Genomic DNA, 21185 nt, shown 5'->3' on the forward strand with positions numbered 1-21185 from the left:
GCCATTTCTCTGTTACATCTGTTTCAAATAGGGCTTATATTCGGAAATATATGCACCAATTTATCTTTGGACATATGTACTATCTTAAACTGAATTAAGATATGGCGTGAGCAGATAGATGAACTATTGACTAAATAATAAATCTTACTCCATTGATTATCTGAAAGTGAATGCTGAAGTTCTACTTCTCAGGTACGTTGAACCCTGTCATTAGGCGACATGCGAGCCTTCATTAACTGTTTATAAATGATAGCTATTAATCATTTTTGAAAAGGTTTAAACTGAAAAATAACATAAGCCAAATTTGAAGAGCAGGCCAACGGGTAATTCGGTAAAAAAATCGTGTAAGAAATTCCTAACCTGTAAATACCTGAAAAAATTTGTATTAGAGATATCATATTTATCCATTTACTGTGAGAAGGACACTAAGCAGTCTTGTAAAAACAAATCTAAAAAAGTTTTAATTCCCTTAATTTTCCATGTTAAAAAAGCCTTATCGAAAGTTGATGGTTTAAAAAAGAAACTAGATTAAATATTACTAGGAAGTAAAGAATCATTTAATTAAAAAAATCTACAAAACTGAAATCAAATTTTTAAAGTATGTTTAACAATACGGTTTCGAGCTTTTCTACCTATTCTGGAGAATGAAAACTGAAGAGGAGCTCCTAATAGCGAAGCTGATGAAAACCCCTTACTGAATTCTCCTCCAAATGTAACCATGAAGGGCGATCTTGGTCATCGGTATCATAAATCCAAAAAGTAATATAACAAATATTAATTGCCCATTTATTCGACCTATCAATGACATCGACATAGATGACCATTTAGATAGCGCCTGTTTGAGTATTTTCAACTAAAGTGAAGGTGTAAATTCAAGCTGTCTTTTACCGCTGATTGGTATGAGACTACAACCAGTGGCCATGGGTTAAGTGTGAAAGGTGAAATGTTAAGCGGAACATGAGGGGAAGCTTCTTCACACAGATGGTCATCTGGGTGTGGAATGAACAGCCATCATGAGTGGGGCATGTGAGCTCAATTTCAATATTTAGGAGGTTTGTATAGGAACTTGGATGGTAGGGGTATGAGACTGGGCAATTTAAATAGTTTAGCACAAACTAGATGGCCCAAAGGGCCTGTTTCTGTGTTGTATTTTTCTACAATTACCTGAAATATTACAAAAATTCACTCTAAGATCTTTTAACAGCTGTGTGAACCAACCATTCATTTCGGCAGGAATTTTTTATATGGCTTTAAAATTGTGGCACTTTAAGTTAAGAATACATAAAAGAAGATCCCAGCTCAGCTGCACGTCAAGAAAGACTGTTTGTGTGAGACTGTTTCAGTTACTGTGGGGCCAGGCACCCATGCAGCTCAGCAGGAACAGGGAATAATACCAACGGAGAGAGTCAGACTGAGCCAAGGCACAAATTCGAGATGGCAGAAATGCCCCATTTTTATAGAGACAGGAAGAGCATCGGAGAGATTGATGGTCATTCCAGATACCAGCACTCTGCGCAGTCAGGAGATGATTTCTCTGTCCAACTTGAGTAGAACCTCACTGTAACAGTGTGATACAAATCAAACAAGTAATCTCATCTGTAATGTTGTCCTAAACCCATTGATGGATTTTGTAAATCTTTTTACAGGTAAAAAATGAGAAGGAATTTGTCTGCAGGCAGCTCAAACACGACACGCCAGTTTTGCTGTCTCTGTCCTGATATTTAAGAAGTGGAGCAAGGGATTCAATTGACCATTCCTCATTTGACCAACCGTCATTTTACACAGGAGAAAGGCCGTTCACCTGTTCAGACAGTGGGAGTGGATTCACTCAGTTATCACAATTGAAGGTACAACAACAAGTTCACATTGGCCAAGGCCATTCATCTGTTCTGCGTGTGTGAGAAAGGATTCATTTGGTCTTCCCACCTGTGGACACACCTGTCTGTTCACACCACACTGGGCAGAGGCTGGTCATCTGTTGAACTTCTGGGAAAGGATTCACTCAGTTATCTGACCTAATGGCTCACCAGCCAGTTCACACTGGGGAGAAGCCATTCACCTGCTCAGTCTGTGAGAAGAGATTCACTCACTCTTCCACCCTATGGAAACATCAGCGAGTTCACACTGGGGAGAAGCCATTCACCTGCTCAGAATGTGGGAAGGGATTCACTGAGTCGTCCACTCTACTGGTACATCAGCGAGTTCACACTGGGGAGAGGCCATTCACCTGCTCAGTCTGTGAGAAGAGATTCACTCGGTTATCCCACCTCCAGAGTCATCAGCGAGTTCACACTGGGGAGAGGCCGTTCTCCTGCTCAGAATGTGGGAAGAGATTCACTGAGTTATCCAACCTACAGAGTCATCAGCGAGTTCACACTGGGGAGAAGCCATTCACCTGCTCAGAATGTGGGAAGAGATTCACTGAGTTATCCAACCTACAAAGTCATCAGCGAGTTCACACTGGGGAGAGGCCGTTCTCCTGCTCTGAATGTGGGAAAGGATTCTCTGAGTTATCCACCCTACAGAGACATCAGCAAGTTCACACTGGGGAGAAGCCATTCACCTGCTCAGTATGTGGGAAGAGATTCACTCAGTTATCCACCCTACAGAGTCACCAGCGAGTTCACACTGGGGAGAAACCGTTCCCCTGTTCAGAGTGTGGGAAGAGATTCACTCAGTCATCCACCCTACAGAGACACCAGCGAGTTCACACTGGGGAGAAGCCATTCACCTGCTCAGTCTGTGGGAAGAGATTCACTGATTCATCCACCCTACAGAGACACCAGCAAATTCACACTGGGGAGAAGCCGTTCACCTGCTCAGTCTGTGGGAAGGGATTCACTCAGTCATCCACCCTACAGAATCACCAGCGAGTTCACACTGGGGAGAGGCCGTTCACCTGCTCAGTCTGTAGGAAGAGATTCACTCATTTATCCAGCCTACAGAGACATCTGCAAATTCACACTGGGGAGAAGCCGTTCAGCTGCTCAGTCTGTGGGAAGGGATTCACTCAGTCATCCACCCTACAGAGTCACCAGCGAGTTCACACTGGGGAGAAGCCGTTCACCTGCTCAGACTGTGGGAAGGGGTTCATTTATTTATCAAGCCTACAGAGACATCAGCGCGTTCACACCGAGGAGAAGCCGTTTACCTGCTCAGAATGTGGGATAGCATTCACTCAGTCATCCCAACTACTGGCTCACCAGTCAGTTCACAATGGGGAGTGGCCATTGTTATGAATCCCTAGGTTTCGTTTGCTGTAGGCTGTCATTTTAAGAGAAAGAGATTAAGGTGATTCAGTCTGATTTGCAGCTTGTTTAGTTTTAACTGAGGACACAGACACTCAGAGTCAGACAGAGATGAAAGAGGTAAAATGGAAGAATTGAAACCAGGGAACTAGTGGCCAAGGGTCACCATTTGGAACTTTCCTATGCCCACAAGGGTGGATTAATCATCAATTCACCGTACATCGAATGTGTAGTTGTCACCTCATTTGATCCAGAGGAGTGGATCTGATTTGGGGATCCTGTGAAGACTGCTGATGTGTTAACCCTTGCCTGGATGTGGTGTGGTAATTCACTTGAAGATGATACCCCTTGTGACAAGTCACTTTGGGTGATAATTAGTATGTGAGATTTTGGAATGACGACAGATAAAATCTACAGCGACTGTTCTCTCATTTTCCCACCGTGGAACCTGAGGAATTCGAGATAATTGCCTTCTCTTGACATTTACCCCAGATTACAAATATCTCTCTCATCACCTATTCTGTGGATGAACCGAACTTTCATAATTTACCATCTCAAGACTCTAAGCCTTGATTCCCCCGAGCTCAATAGTTTGGGCAACACACAAAATGCCAGTGGAACACAGCAGGCTAGGCAGCATCTATAGAGAGAAGCACTGTCGATGTTTCAGGCCGAGTCCCTTCGTCAGGACTACCTGAAAGGAAAGATAGTAAGAGATTTGAAAGTTGGAGGATGAGGGGGAAATGTGAAAGATAGAAGACCAGAGGGGGTGGGGTGAAGCTGAGAGCTGGAAAGGTGATTGGCAAAAGGGATACAAAACTGGAGAAGGGACAGCATCATGGGACGGGAGGCTTCGGGAGAAAGAAAGGGGGAGGGGAGCACCAGAGGGAGTTGGAGAACAGGCAGAGTGATGGTTAGAGAAAGAGGGAACAAAAAATCTAAATATATCACGGATGGGGTGAGAAGGTGAGGAGTGGTGTTAACGGAAGTTAGAAAAGTCAATGTTCATGCCATCAGGTTGGAGGCTACCCAGCCGGTAGATAGGGTGTTGTTCCTCCAAACTGAGTGTGGCTTCATCTTGACAGTAGAGGAGGCCATGGCCTATTCTACTTTGATAGTTGATGAAGCAGCTGATTATGTCCTAGTGAAACAGTCTGTGCTCAAAGCTTACGATTTGGTCCCAGAATCATACAGGCAAAAATTTGGAAATTGAAGGAAATTTGTGAATCAGACTTATCTGGCATTTGCTTCTCAGAAGTCTGTGTGTTTTGACCACTGATGCACGTATAAAAATATAAATGATGATTTTACCGATAGAAGGAGTTGGTTTTAATTGAAGAATTCGAAAGGTGCGTCCCTGATGACATAAAGAGATATTTAGATGACAAGGATGCTGCCACTTTGCAGGAGTCTGCTGGATTAGCAGATGAGTTTGCTTTAACTCATAAGGTTAAGTTTACCCCGAATAAGAGCTTCCAAAAGAATAGCAGGAATCACCAGGGCAAACCAGAAATTAAAGTTTGGACTAGTGATAAGAGTAAGGATGAAGGGAAGCAGTTGAAGGAGAAATATTCTGGTCCTACTTGTTACTGTTGTAGGAAAGCTGGTTATGTGATGGATAATTGTTCTGTCCTGAAGAATAAAAAGGTAAAGGAGGCAGTCCCAAATGCCTGTGTTGAAGCTTCTATAAACCCAGAGGGTTCTGAACATTCTGTTGAGGCTCAGTTAAGGTCTGAGAGGTCTGACTGAGTTAAGAAAGGTTCGAACATTTTATGTCAGATGGGATTGTATTAGTAAATGAATTGGTACCAGTGAAAATTCTGAAAAGAGGATGCTGTCCAATTTACTGGGGCTTCTCAGTCACTCATTCTAGGAGGCTGTGGTGGCCAGTGCTATAATATTTGCTGTTGTGTACTGGGGCAGCAGGCTAGGGTAGCAGACACCAACAGAATCAACAAACTCATTCGTAAGGCCAGTGATGTTGTGGGGGTGGAACTGGACTCTCTGACGGTGGTGTCTGAAAAGAGGATGCTGTCCAAGTTGCATGCCATCTTGGACAATGACTCCCATCCACTGCATAATGTACTGGTTAGACACAGGAGTACATTCAGCCAGAGACTCATTCTACCGAGATGTAACACAGTGTCATAAGAAGTCATTCTTACCTGTGGCCATCAAACTTCACAACTCCTCCCTCGGAGTGTCAGACACCCAGAGCCAATAGGCTGGTCCTGGACTTATTTCCGCTTCCATAATTAACATTATTATTTAATTATTTATGGTTTTATATTGCTATATTTCTTCACTATTCTTGGTTGGTGTGGCTGTAACCAAACCCAATTTCCCTTGGGATCAATAAAGTATGTCTGTCTGTACGTTAGACAGCATTCTAAAGTTTGGCGATGAGACTGACACTGCTGAGGTAAATCTTATTAAAGGCATTCGCGGCAGCATGATTTCCGTGCTGTTGTACAAGGCAACTTTACTGTCAGGGTTGGTTTCGGGACCTGTTGAGATCGGATTGTGCTCCAGTTTACCGGTGGAAGATGTTACTTTGCTGTTAGGGAATGACCTGGCAGATGGTAAAGTTGACCCTGCAGTGCTGTTGACAACTAAGTCAGCCACTGACGACCCACTGATGGATTTTAACATTTATCCTTCCTGCCCAGTAACTCGAAGTATGGCTAAAAAGTCTGCCGACGCAGACGGTTCTGTACAGAATGATTCTGATACCCATGATAGCCAAAATCGGGATTCCGGTTATGATGACTTGTCAGGAACTTTTCTGCCTTCATTGTTTCAACAGGATTTAGGTAGTAGGTCTGATGAGAAAGATTTATCCCTGTCTAGGAAGGAGTTTATAGCAGAACAGATCTGAGACCCTGAGACTGAAGCTTTAAAAGAAACAGCTCTCTCAAATGATGAGATTAAGAAAGTGCCAGGAGGGTATTATGTCAAGGATGGAGTGTTAATGAGGAAGTGGAGGCCACCTGCTATACCAGCGAGTGAGGAATGGGCAATTGTTCACCAAGTTGTAGTTCCTAAGGTTTATAGGACTGAAATTTTAACTTTGGCCCACACTATACCCTTACATCGACATTTTGGAGTGAATAAAACTAAACAGGATTATCAAAAAATGTTACTGGCCTAATTTGAGGACAGATGTTGTGACCTTTCGCGGAACCTGTCACACTTGTCAACTTGTGGGTAAACCTAATCAGGTCACCCCAGTGGCTCCACTGTAGTCTAAACCTGCATTCAGTGACTCCTCTTCAAAATTTATAGTGGATTGTGCTGGCCCTTTGCCAAAGACTAAAGCTGGCCATCAGTATCTGCTAACTATTATGTGTACTACATCCTGATTCCCAGAGGCAATACCTCTCAGAAATATTAAAGCTAAAACTGTGGCAAAGGCTGTTACCAAATTTTTTACTTTTTCTGGTTTGCCTAAAGAAATCCAGTCTGAACAAGGAAGTAATTTTACATCTGGATTATTCCAGCAGGGAGTTTATGAACAGGGAACTAAACAAATTACATCATCTGCATACCATCCAGAATCACAAGGGGCTTTTGAAAGATTTCATTCTGCCCTCAAAACCATGATTAAGACATATTGTGTTGAAAATGGAAAAGACTGGAATGAAGGAATACATTTGCTTTTGTTTGCAGTAAGAGAGTCAGTACAGGAATCACTGGGATTTACTCCATTTGAGCTTGTATTTGGTTGTAGAGTGAGGGAACCTTTGACCTTGTTAAAGAACATAGGATTAATGGGGATGTACATGTTAAGTTGTTAGACTATGTTTTGAAGATCAAAGATAAACTACTCCACACCTGAGGTCTAGCGAGACAAAACTTAAAGATTTCTCAGAACAAAGTGAAGTGTTGGTTTGATAGGAGGGCTTGGGAAAGAAAATTCCAGGTGGGGGATAAGGTGCTTACCTTATGTTGAAGAATGTTGACAAATCCACCTCAGGCGAATCTCAATAGACCGTATGAAATGGTCTCTCAAATTAATGATCTGAATTGTGTTATTAAAACACCCGACCAATGTAAACCAGCACAGGTTGTACACATAAATATGATACAGTCTTATTTTGACAAGCAGGCACCATCGGTGAGTGTTGTTGTCAAAACATATGAATCTGGTAACCCTGAGAATGAAACAATTGACTCGTCTGAGAATTTTCACAAGCCAAACATTGTCCCAGTTAGGCTAATGAACTCGGTTGTTCCAGAAAACATTGATAACAGGTTGGCACACCTGCAGCCAAAGCAACAACAATAGCTGAAGAAATTAATTCTGGAGTTTAAAAATGTATTTCCCATTGTTCCCAAGCAACCCACAGTCGCAGTACATAACGTAGATAATGGTCAAGCCAAACCGCTTAAACAACACCCATATTGCATGAATGCAGAAAAGTGTAAATTGCCTGAGCAGGGAATTGAATATATACTGGAAAATGGTATTATTAGTCCTTTAGCAGCAGATTGCTCACCCTGTGTTATTGTGCTCAAACCTGATCATAGTGTTAGATTTTGCACTGATTATAGGAAGGTAAATGCAGTAACAAAAGCAGATGCCCATCCTGTCCCTAGGGAGGATGATTGCACCGATAAGGTTGGAAAAGCTAAATTTCTTACAAAGATTGATCTGTTGAAAAGGTATTGGTGTGTTCCATTGATGGACAGAGGTAGAGACATTTCTGCATTTGTGACACCATCTGGTTTGTGTGAATACAATGTTTTACCTTTTGGAAGGAAAAATGCTCCAGGAACATTCCAGAGAATGAATGATCCTGTAATTCGAGGATTAGAACACACAGATGCCCATATTGATGACTTAGTCACAGGGAGTGACACTTGGGAAGAGCATATCTCTGCAGTGGAGAAGCTGTTTGACAGGCTTTCCCAGGCCAGCTTTACAGTTAACTTGGCTAAGAGTGAATATGGCCATGCCACTGTGACCTGTCTTGGCTATGTTGTAGGTCAAAGCAAGTTGGCTCCTGTTCGGTCAAAAGTCCAGGCAATTTCTCAAGTTCCTATTCTGACTGCTAAGAAGGCTCTTAGAAGGTTTCTGGGAATGTATGGATATTATCGTAAGTTCTGTAAGAACTTTGCTGCTATCGTTCTTCCTCTGACTAATCTCCTGAAGAAGGTTGAAAAGTTTGTTTGGACCGAGCCTTGTCAGGAGGCATTTGATTGATTGAAAGTTATTATTTGAATTTAGGCCAATCAATGTAGTGTTGTCATCACATTTAATTAGCAGATTGGAGCTGTAGGTGACAGCCCAAGTCATGGGTGCACAGAAAGTAAAGGACAGGACCAAAGAGACAACCCTGTGGGGTATGTGTGCTGAGGGTCAGAGAGACAGAGGAGATGGAGCCCACTCTTACCACCTGCTGGCGATCTGACAGGAAGTCCAGGATCCAGCGACACAAGGCAGGGTGAAGGCCGAGGTCTCTGAGCTCCTTGTCGATACTTCACGCCTTCGTATGGCTACTGCTCTGCCCATGACTGCAAGGAACTGCAGAGAACTTTGGAGAGCAGTGAACATCAGAGAAACAAGCCTCCACTCCATGGACTCTTCCTACATTCCCTTGCCTCGGGAAAGCAGGCCATGTACTCAAAGAACCTCATAACCTGGACAGTCTGGCTGCAAACCCACTCCCCCATCGTTGGTGGAGAGATACAAAAGCCTTAAAGTGCGTAACACCAGGCTGAAGGATGGCTTCCTGTCTGTGGTTAGAAGCCAAATAAATGGCAAAATGGACTCGACCTCACAATGTAACTCGACGTGACCGTGCACCATATGTCTATCTGCACTACACTTTCTCTGCAGCCATAATGCTTTGTTACAGTTACTGTTTTGTCATATATCAGCTCAATGTACTGTTGCAATGTATCCATCTGTGTGGATGGTACGTCAGGCAAGATTTTCACTGTAGCTCAGTACTTGATGAGAATATACAAATTCCCCGTTTTAATTGTGTGGAAATATTAGACAGACTGAGCTTCTGCTCTGGAACTACAAAAGGAAACTGAACTGTTGTCATATCTGAGGAATGCAAATAAATAGAAAAGGCTTCAATCTCGCATTACGACCTGCGGTAACTGGGATCAGGTGACCGGTGGTGGGTCTCCCATATCAATATCAGAATCAGGTTTAATAGCACCGGCATGTGTCATGAAATGCGTTGTCTCTGCGGCAGCAGTAGAACCTAATTCATAACCATAGATTTTAACAATTGTGATTTAATATAAGAATATAATTATTACATAGTTAAATTATATAAATAGTACAAAATGAAAAAAGATGTAATAAACTATTTTAGTGGTGTCGACTATTTGACTGACTGGGTTGTTGCTTTGGAAGTAGTGGAGAGAAGCTTAACTGAACTGTACACATTTATGAGAAGCGCAGATAAATACAAAAGGCTAAATTCTCACATAAATGGGTCAGACACCCAGAAACATCGGCTGCACTTCAGCAGATAAAAACAGTGGAATGAAACATGCTGAAAATATTGCAGAAAAAAGCATATTGTCCACCACAATGAGAGGACGTGACAGATCCGGATCTCACTGCCTTGTCTGAACGGGCGAAAGATGAAGCTACACGGACACGTAGAGCAGTGACCCGCAGATGCTGCAGATCTACGGAACAACGTGAACAGGAGGCGGGATCACGTGACGGCGGAGGCGGTGACTCCAATTACCCACCTCTCTGTGGAAAGAAGCAAACTTGCCGCTCACATCTCCTCTCACCTTAAATGTATTAGACATTTCAACTCCCAGGAAAAATATATCGTCTGTCCACTCTATCTATTCCTCGCGTAATCTTATAAACGTCCATCCAGTCTCACCCCAGCCTGCGCCGCTCTGGAGAAAACAACACAAGTTTGTCCAGCCTCTCGTTATAGCTCATGCCCTCTAATCCAGGCAGTGTCCTGGTAAACCTCTTCTGCGCCCCCTCCAATGCCCCGACATCCTTCCGAGAATGGGGGCGACCAGAACTGTATGAAACACTCCAGATGTGGTCTAACTAGTTTTATAAAACAGTGTTACGAACTGAGTCGTTTTAGAAACGAACCAGCAGCAATAGAGTTCACACTGGAGTCTGTTTTTGAAGTTAAAACTACTCTATTTATTAGTATCTACTTATAACATAGTAAGTTAACGAAATAAAGCAAAGTATTATGTGTATATATGTGTAAATATAATCCCCAGATTATCGAGCGTGAGGGAACAATGCTCAGAGTCTTGAGATGGTAAAGTAGGAAAGTTCAGTAATCCACGGAATAAATGATAGGAAAGAGATATTTGTAATCCAGGGTGAAACGTAGAGAAACAGCCGTTACTTCAAAATAACCGTCGACTAAGATCTTATCCGCTGAATCCGTCCACATACGAGTTAATGAAAGTGACCTGTCACAGGAACACCGTCTTCCCGGGGTTACCACACAACATACCCAGGCAAGGGTTAACACAATATATTGTAAAATCCACTCCTATGGATTATACGAAGTGACAGCCACACACGTTCGTTGTGGTTCCGTGTACCGATGATCAACCCACTCTTGTGGGCACAGGAGAGTTCCAAGTCTCAGCTGCGACTAACTGAAGCGATCAGCTTTTCCCTCGCTCTCTCTCTCTCTCTCTCTCTCTCTCTCTCTCTCCCTCTCTCCCTCTCTCCCTCTCTCCCTCTCTCCCTCTCTCCCTCTCTCCCTCTCTCCCTCTCTCCCTCTCTCCCTCTCTCCCTCTCTCTCTCCCTCCCTCCCACCCTCCGACTGCCTGTCTGCAGATCGCTCTCTCTCTCTCTCTCTCTCTTCTGGTTCAGTCCACAGTCAGCGCTGTCAGCCTGACGTCATAGTCCCGCCTCCTCACGCCGGCGCTCTTAAAGAAACAGTCACAACACAACTTCCCGACTTTTGAACTCAATGCTTCAACTGATAAAGACAACCACGCCATTTACCTTCTTAAGCACCCGATCAATCTGTGCAGTCTCTTTCAGGGAGCGATGAACTTGGAGTCTAAGATCCCTCTGATCATCGACACTGTTCAGGGTTTTGCATTTAACAGTGTACTGTCGCATACATTCGACCTACCGAGCTGCCAAGATGATCATCACGAATCAAATCTCGCTGAGATTTCTCAGGTCCTGTTGAATTTATTGCCAAGTGCACAAGTACGGGAAGGTACAGGTACAGAGAAACACTGACTTGTGGCAGCATCACAGGCAAGTACATTAAGATAACACACGGAACACAAATTATACGATTCTCTGTCAGTAACAATCTAAATATCTTTTATGCCATTAACAATATATAAAATACATTGTGTCATGATCAATATTAAAATGTACATTTTGTGTCAATAATAGACTTGGAAATGTTGAATTTGGTCCCTGTCTCCATTCCTCCTGTAATCCACAACCAGCTCCTTTGTTTTTGTCACAATGAGGGAGAGGTTGTTTTCTTGACACCACTGTGTCGGGGTGATGACTTCTTCTCTGTAGGCTAGCTCGTTATTATTTGAGTTTAGGCCAGCCAGTGTAGAGTAGTCAGCAAATTTAATTAACAGATTGGAGCTGTGGGTGGCGACACGTCAGGAGAATACAGAGAGTAAAGGAGGGGGCAAAGAGGCACCCGTGTGGGGTAAGTGTGCTGAGGGTCAGAGAGACAGAGGTGAGGGAGCCCACTCTTACCACCTGCCGGCAATCTGACAGGAAGTCCAGGATCCAGCTACACACGGCCGAGGTCTCTGAGCTCCATGTCGATACTTCACGCCTTTGTATGGCTACTGCTCTGCCCATGACTGCAAGGAACTGCAGAGAACATCAGAGAAACAAGCCTCCCCTCCATGGACTCTTCCTACACTTCCCCTGCCTCGGAAAAGCAGGCCATGCACTCAAAGACCCTCACAACCTGGACATTCTTGCTGCAAACCAGCTCCCACATCGGGGAAGAGATTCAAAAGCCTTAAAGCGGGTAACACCCGGCTCAAGGACGGTTTCCTGTCTGTGGTTACAAGCCAAATGAATGATAAAATGGACTCGACCTCACAATGTAACTCGACGTGACTCTGCGCCATATGTCTAGTGATTGTTTTGCCAATTTCATTTTTCATTTTTAGAATCTTTTGTATTGATACATAATCTTCTACAGCTATAAAATGATACAAAACGTCAATAGATTAATGTGCATACAATTAATAAAGCTGAAAAAAACATTGTAAAATATAAGAATGGAAAAATATATATATATAGAAAAATAAAGGAAAAAAGTACCCCATCTAACTCGGGAAAAACCCAGTAACCGCAAAAAAAGGGGGGGGGGAAATCCATTAGGAATGAACCCTCCGGAGCAATACGTTTGACGATCATCTAAATATTTTAAAAAAGAATCATAAGCCGTCATATCACATTTATATAAAAAAATAAAATCGGACGGAAACCATAAAGCATAATTCGAATTAAATGATAATATTTGGCAAAAGAGCCCCATCTTCTCTCAAAATTCGAATCGAGGATCAAATGTTCTACGTCTATTTTTTCCAAACTAAGACATAACATTCCTTGAGAAAACGATTCAATTAATGTAGGGGAAGAAATATTTTTCCATTTTAATAAAATAGCCCTTCTTCTCAGTAGTGTAACAAATGCAATTACATGTTGATCTGAAGATGAAATACCCTGAATATGATGTGGAGCTATTCCAAATAGAACAGTCAACCTATTAGGTTGTAAATTAATTTTCAGAGCTTTAGAACTTGTAGAAAAAAAAAAGATTTCCAAAACTATTTTAATGAAGAACATGACCAGAACATATGTGACAAAGTAGCTACTTCAGCTTTACATCTATCTCAGCATTTGTCTATACTAGAAAATATTTTAGATCGTCTCCCCTTTGTTAAATAATAACGGTGAACAGTTTTAAATTGAATTAAACAGTGGTTGGCACATTCAGAAGAGGAATGTACATTTTTCAAAACTCCAAGCCAATCTTCATTAACAAAGGTCATATTAAGTTCTCTCTCCCAATCTTGTTTAATCTTGAGTGATAGGTTCTCGTTTCGAAACAAAAATAAATTATAAATTCTTCCAATTGAACCTTTCACAAAGGTATTCAATTTCAAAATGGTATCCAACATATCAGATTCTTATAAACATGGAATCTTAGGTAAATATTGTTGTAAAAATGTCTAAACTGAACATATTGCAAAAAATGTGTATGAGCGAGAGAAAATTTGTTAATTAACTCTTCAAAGATCATAATGGACCATCGCAAAATAAATCTGTAAAAGAATGGATCCCTTTATTTTTCCAAAGGAGAAAAATGGGGTCAGTTGTTGAAGGTATAAATGAGAAGTTTCGATGTAAAATACTAGTCATCTTAAATTGTTTAAAATTTTTTAAAAAACGAAACTGAACCCAAATCCGTAGGGATTGTTTAATAAACGGGTAAAGATTTACATTTGGAAGTTTAAACAGCTGTAAAAGTAATGGAGTTAAATGAAATTGTTTAACTGCTTTTAATTCCAAATAAACCCATAATGGTTTTTGGTTCTTATCAAGACAATATAACCAAAAACAGAATTGTCTAATTTTCACAGCCCAATAATACTCTTAAATTAGGAAGTGCAAGTCCACTATATCATTCAGATTTTTGTAAATGATACTTATTAACTCTTATTAACATGGACTCTTAACTTAACGAAATAAAGTTAACAGTGTTATGTGTATATATGTGTAAATATAACTCCCAGACTATCGAGCCTGAGGGAACAAAGCTTAGAATCTTGAGATGGTAAAGTAGGAGAGTTCAGTAATCCACGGAATAAATGATGGGAGAGAGATATTTGTAATCCAGGGTGAAACGTAGAGAAACGGCCGTTATTTCAAAATAACCATCGACGAAGTTCTTATCCGTTGAATTCGTCCACATACGAGTTATGAGCGAAAGTGACCTGTCACAGGAATACCGTCTTCCACGGGTTACCACACAACATACCCAGGCAAGGGTTAACAGAATATATTCTAAAACCCACTCCTCTGGATTATACGAAGTGACAGCCACACACAATCGTTGTGGTTCCGTGTACCGATGATCAACCCACTCTTGTGGGCATAGGAGAGTTCCAAGCCTCAGCTGCGCCTAACTGAAGCGATCAGCTTTTCCAGTCTCCCTCTCTCTCTTTAGACCGGCGGACTGCCTGTCTGCAGATCTCTGTCTCTCTCTCTCTCTCTCTGATGGTTCAGTCCACAGTCAGCGCTGTCAGCCTGTGACTGACGTCATAGTCCCGCCTCCTCAGGCCGGCGCTCTTAAAGAAACAGTCACAGTCCGACCGCAGGCTCGGAACAGCCGCAACACAACTTCCCGACTTTTGAACTCAATGATTCAACTAATAAAGACAACCATGCCATTTGCCTTCTTAACCACCCGGTCAATCTGTTCAGTCTCTTTCAGGGAGCGATGCACTTGGAGTCTAAGATCCCTCTGATCATCAACACTGTTCAGGGTTTTGCATTTAACAGTGTACTGTCTCTCCACATTCGACCTACCGAGCTGCCAAGATGATCATCACTAATCAAATCTCACTGAGATTTCTCAGGTCCTGTTGAATTTATTGCCAAGTGCACAAGTACGCGAAGGTACAGGTACAGGCAGAGAAACACTAACTTGCGGCAGCATCACCGGCAAGTACATTCAGATAACACACGGAACACAAATTATACGATGCTCTGTCAGTAACAATCTATAAATATGTTTTATGTCATTATCGATAAATAAAATAGATTGTGTCATGATCAATATTAAAATGTGCATTTTGTGTCAATAACAGTCTTGGAAATGTTGAGTTTGGTCCCTGTCTCCATTCCTCCTGTAATCCACAACCAGCTCCTGTATTTTTGTCACAATGAGGGAGAGATTGTTTTCTTGACACCACTGTGTCGGGGTGATGACTTCTTCTCTATACGCTGCCTCGTTAATATTTGGGATTCGGCCGATCAATGTAGTGTGGTCAGCAAATCCAATTAGCAGATTGGAACCCGTAACTGCAGCCCCACAGTGCACTATGAACTGATTGCAAAGCTACGAAATTGCATGTGAATAGCCTCCCCTCCCCCAACTCCACTCTTTCTGCGTCACCAGCAGACTGGGACATCTCACATCTCGCTGCCTCCGCCAGGACATTAAATTGTAAAGAACTGTGGTCAGGGACTGATCTCTGGGGAACTCCAAACGCTACCCCTTTCCAGTCTGGAAACGACCCACTCATCCAGCCACACACTACCGGCAGTTTATCGATCTCCAACGAAAAAGCCTAATCACCTACTCCCGATGTTCAATACCATTGCTGACTCTGAGTTTGCCACCGTCAAATGCCGGGAGGGACATAATAATCAGAAAGTCTCTAGTCACAGCCGTGTAAATAAGATATGATCTCAGTGGGTGTGTGGCGCATGCTCAGAATGCGAAGGAGACAGACAGACTGAGCCAAGTCACAGACTGATGAAGGGGAGGAATGATCCATTTTGACACAGAGAGAGAAGCAGAGAGTTTGATATTGTGCCTGATGCCGGAACTGTGGCCAGTTAAAAGACGAAATCTTGTTGCTCTAAATTGTTTTGAGATGTGACAGTGTTTTAATCAGAAGACACCATGGAGACTAAAATTATTTCAGTTGAAATGTTGTCCTTCACCCTCTGATGTGCTTTGTGAGCTTTTAACAGTGTAGAAAAGGCAAAGGATCTGTCTGTGGGAATCACAAACACAACAACACGTTAGTTCTGCTGTATCTGTCAGTTCACCAGCGCTTGAAAGCCGCCGATTCTTGAATGTGGAGGCGGAGATGCTGGAGAAGACAGCGCCCCATTCGCGACAAGGAGAGCCCGAACACGTGTCCATGTCCGTGATCTGATTGGATACATCGCCATGACGTTATAGCAGTGTGACGTCATTCACTGGCTCTCATTTTGGAAGGGATTCAGTCGGGCATCGCAGATACACCAACAACTTCACTCTGGGAAGCGGCCGTTCACCTGCTCCGTGTGTGCGAAGACTCATTCAGTTAACCCACCTTATGATGCTCCGGTGAGTTCACAATAAATAGAGGCCACATTTCTGTCCGGAGTGAGCAAAGAGTTTTACTCAATCATCCCAGATGCTGCAATAGCAGCAACTTCACATCAGGGAGGAAGTTCAAATCAGCTCCGTGTTAAATGTTTAACCATCACGGTGACTGAAGGCAGCTGCAGGTTCATGAGGGACTGTTACTGTCAGATTCTGCAGTTCTTGCGGCTGCTCATCGCACCCAGGACTGAACCCTGGTCACTGAGCATTGGAAGAGTCTGTTCTGCTGATGTTAGCCTTAAACTAGACTGGTGTTTAATATTGTGGATCTGTGAATGATAAATCAGTTTGTATCAAATCCCGTGTCTCGCTTGAGAGGCCACTCGGCCCAGCTGGTCCCTACCTATGTTTCTGTTCCAATCAGTATGTGAAAAATCTACCCCTGCTGTTCTCTCACCCTCCCTGAGATGACAGGTTGCAATTAGTCACCACTCAGTGGGATAGGAGATTTCCCTTGAATTTCATTGAATCACAGAAATCTACAACATTTTACCGATGCTTTGGCCCACAATGTTGTACCGACCATTTAACTTGCTCATGAAATTGGTTAGAATTACCCTACCACATAGCCATCTATTTTCCTAACGGAGTCTGGTTTCGATGTTAAAACAGTTATCTTTATTAGTATAGTGACGGGGTCCTGAATTACCCATATGAACTGTGTTTTTGAAAAGAGAGATGGAGATGTTCAACACGAGAGAGAGAGAGAGAGAGAGCGAGAGAGAGAGAGACCGAGAGAGAGAGAGAGAGCGAGAGAGAGAGAGCGAGAGCGAGAGAGCGAGAGAGAGAGGAAAGACTGCTCGGAGACGGTGTTATGGTTTCTCTGCAAGCTTGTTTACACTTTTACAAGGACACTGTCAGCTTCTGTGTTCTTACAGAGAGAGAAGGGAGGAACTGTTTGATGGACAGCTGGGGCTCAGCACGGTGAGATAAGTAGGAGGTCCGCTGATAGACCTCCAGACACATGGTTTTGGACACTGAATGAGCTTTGTTGTGTCCACAGAAAAAGGTGGGTTTTGGAAGATCGATCCGGAGCATCGATCAGTAGCTCCAGCAGTGTGAAAAGGCTGTGACCGGTGGGGAGTTATTCGTGTGTCCATCCCTCGCCTGGGTTAATAACTCCACCACTGAAGAACGGTCCCGTTTGTAGTGTCACAGTCGGTGACTTCCAAAGCATTTCGGAGGACGGACTATCGACGGCGTCAGCTCACCTGAAGACACAAACCTCTCCTTCTCTCTCTCTCCATCACTACTCGACTCAATCCCACGAACTGAACCGAACTTCACTCATCACCGGAAGACGGTATCCATTCACCCCGAGGCGTGAAGAAGCTTGGCTTTCCTATTTCCCCCCCCACACACACACACACACACACACACACACACACACACACACACACACAGACAATCATTGCTAACCTGTTTGATATATCTGCATTTATATTGCTGTATAGCGTGGTTACTAATAAAGGGAATGTAGAGAGAAGGCAATTACGAAGAATTCCAGACACATTCCACGCTGGGTAAACGAAATAACAGTCGCCAAAGATCTTATCCGTCGATTAGCTCCGAAATCCACTTAGAAATATCACCAGGTGACAGTCACAGGAATTTCGTCTTCAAGTGGTTACTGCAGAACACCCCGATTCCAGGTAAGGGCCAACAAAAGTGACACCACAGGATACTCCAGCAAATCCACACAGATGGATGATACGAACTGACAGTCACACATCCGTTGTGCTCTGCGTGCCGATGATGAGATTAACCCAACCTTTTGGGCATGGAAGAGTTGTAGCCTATAGCAGGCACACGCTGAAGTTCCAACAGCTTGTCTCCCTCTCCCGCTCCCGCTCCCTCAGGCTGCCGCAGCTTGTGTCTGACGTCACAGCCCCGCCTCACTCTGGCACTTAAAGCGACACTCACAGTAAACGAACCTGCGGTCTCGTAACACAGTTCACCTCTAAAGTCTGAGTGAATCTTCGATGGTGCAGAGTCAGAAACCGAAGATTTGCCAGCCTGAGTCAGGGGCTCCAGAGAGAGATGGTGTCCAAAGGAGGAGGACGAATAAGACCAGAACGATGTGGTTAAAAGTGAAAGATTAGAAGCATTTGGAAACTGGTTGATTGAAAAAAAAGGTGGTTAATTTCTGCAAAACACAGGTGGAAATCAACAGATAAGGCAGAAATTTTGGAGAGGAATACATAGAAAATGTTTTCTCAGTATTTCCAGCAACTGCAGAATCTCCTATGTTTTATATCTGCATTTTACTTTGGCATTAGATACACGTTGATATTGAGTATATTGCTTATGGGAGCCGCTTTCTGCGTTAAAACAGCTGCAGATTTTTTCTATACCCAAGATAAAAAAAAAATGAGGTATGGACATTGAACTGGTGCTTGCAGAACTGTTTAATGGCACCGTGATTACCCATAGGGCAATTCGTTCAGAATTTCGCCGGCGCTGAAGCGCCGATGAAATGCGCAGGCGTCAGGCTGAGGCCGTCCCTGAGTTTCACGCAGGCGCGCAGTGCACAGAAGGATTTGAAAATGTCTGTTGCAGGTAAGAGCGATTAACCGTGTTTTTATCTTAAATACCGACTTCAGGATAATTCCTCTGAATTTCGGACACCGTGGGCAGCAATCCCGGGACAGTCCTGTCCTCTGCCCTCTCTCTCAGCCCCACGATCCGTACACGGGCCCCGGGGAGCTTCTGGCTGCTGAGGGAATGGGAACCGATGGATCTCTCAGACAGAGCTGAGCTCCAGCTATCTAAATGCAAGGATTAGGTACTCGGAGAAAGGGAACAAAATCTTTTACATCAGCAGTTGAGAAAATCACCTTTGTTCTACCTCCAACACAAACAAGAGAAAATCTGCAGATGCTGGAATTCCAAGCAACACACACAAAATGTCGGAGGAACTCAGCATTAGTGCTCTTTTCCGTAGATGCTGCCTGGCCTGCTGAGTTCCTCCAGTATTTTGTGTGTGTTGCTTCCTCTACCTCTTCTTGCTCTGGACTTTTCTACCGGTGAGAACATGTTTTGTCCCATTCTCTCTGGCTTCGTAATGATATCAAACACCTTTGCCCTGGGCAACAAGTAGCTTTCGCATCACAAATGTGCCAGACTCCAGTGAGACAGAAAGACTACTGCCCTTCCCTTCGTATTCATTGGGATTTCATTCACTGAGTTCACCACCGTCAGTCATTGGGGGACGGGTTCAGGGGGAATATATATGTAGAACACAGAAACTAGTGATGCCTGTTTGCATTTTGGTGATGCAAAAGTTGCTGGAGAATTTGCAAGTGGGAAGAAGTGGAGTGATATTTGGAAATCTGACTTCTTAAAGTGTAATTTAGCAAGCAAACCACATATGGACAATGTGCAAAAGCATTGGTGAGAAACTCCTGCATTTCCTGTTACAGGCCTGCTACATAGGTTGTGTGAGAGTGCAGATGAACTCGATCAAACCCAGAGGAGATCAAAGTTCCTATTGACAGTGCTTTGCTAGCCGTGAAAATGAATACCTCTCTATATAAAATTCTTTGTGCACATCTTGTCACTGGGTAAAAAATACACAGTACAAGATTTATCTGCACACTGGTTATTACAAATTAGAGGGTTAATCGAGGGAAGGAGGGGAGACCTGCAGTGTCCCTGATGCCCTCCCCTACAAGATGTGCATCCAGCTGCAACTTGTAACCCTGCACTTCAATGAGCTGCTTGAAATGGGTGAATTCCATATCATCCAGCAGTTGGAGGGGGTGATAGATATGACATGAAGAGAGGTGAGTTACACCCAAGGTGCAGGACACAGGAAACTGGGTGAGGGTCAGGAAGGGGAATGAGGTTAAATAGGCATCGCAGAGTACTCTTGTGGCCATTTCACACAACAACAAGTGGACCACTTCAGAAGCTGTGGGGGGAATTACCTGGCAGAGGAAAGTCAAAAGACTGATAGGGGATTTGTTAGTTAGAGGAACAGAACAAGAGGGGATGAATATCCTAGTGGTAAGAGTTGCTAGTGGTAGTGAGCAGGGGAGGGGGTGATGTGGTTAAAATAAGTTGTAGGGGGAATGGGAGCCAGAATGACAGAACAGATAGTGGAGAGGGTGAATTGAATTGACTTTATTAGATACATATTTCATAAACATGAGGAGTAGAAATATTTACCTTACATCATCTAAATGTGCAATGTGTAATTTATAGTAATTTATAATAGATAGTTTGTACATAGGACAGTCAATATAACATCGAAATGCAATTGTATCAGCATGAATTAATCAGTCTGATGGCCTGGTAGAAGATGATGTCCCGAAGCCTGTTGGCCCTTTTGCTGTGGTACCGTGTCCTGGATGATAGCAGCAGGAACAGTTTGTGGTTCTGGTGAATTGGGCCTTTTTGTTGCTGATATTCGTTGGGCCCTTTTTACACACCTGTCTGTGTAAATGTACTGAATCGTGGAAAGTAGATTGTGCAATGTATAATTTCCTTGTTTATATTTAGAGACATTTTTTGGTGTATAAAATGATGAGGGGTATTGAGCATGTGAGTGGCCAGAGGAGTGTTTTTTCCCCCAGGGTTGAAATGGTTAATGCCGAGTTTCCACACTCCCAAAGACCCTTTGTCCATCTCCTGAGTTAAGAGAGATGGAAAAATATTTAAGATCTCCCCCATCTGCTTTGGTTCCACACGTGGATTGCCATTCCGGTCTTCCAGAGGACCAACTTTGTGCCTTGCAATCCTTTTGCTCTTAATCTATCACTAGAATCCCTGAGGATTATCCTTCACCTTTTCTGTGTCA

General features: G+C 43.2%; 1 protein-coding gene across 1 annotated transcript; it reads left to right on the forward strand.

Moving 5' to 3' along the window:
- Positions 1–1539: 1539 nt before the first annotated feature.
- Positions 1540–5662, forward strand: LOC132388773 (gastrula zinc finger protein XlCGF26.1-like). Its single transcript, XM_059961188.1, has one exon. It carries the CDS (start codon positions 2019–2021, stop codon positions 3237–3239), a length of 1221 nt encoding a protein of 406 aa, XP_059817171.1. The 5' UTR covers positions 1540–2018; the 3' UTR covers positions 3240–5662.
- The last annotated feature ends 15523 nt before the right edge of the window (positions 5663–21185 follow it).

This window comes from Hypanus sabinus, unplaced genomic scaffold, assembly GCF_030144855.1.
Source record: "Hypanus sabinus isolate sHypSab1 unplaced genomic scaffold, sHypSab1.hap1 scaffold_406, whole genome shotgun sequence".
Lineage (NCBI taxonomy): Eukaryota > Metazoa > Chordata > Chondrichthyes > Myliobatiformes > Dasyatidae > Hypanus > Hypanus sabinus.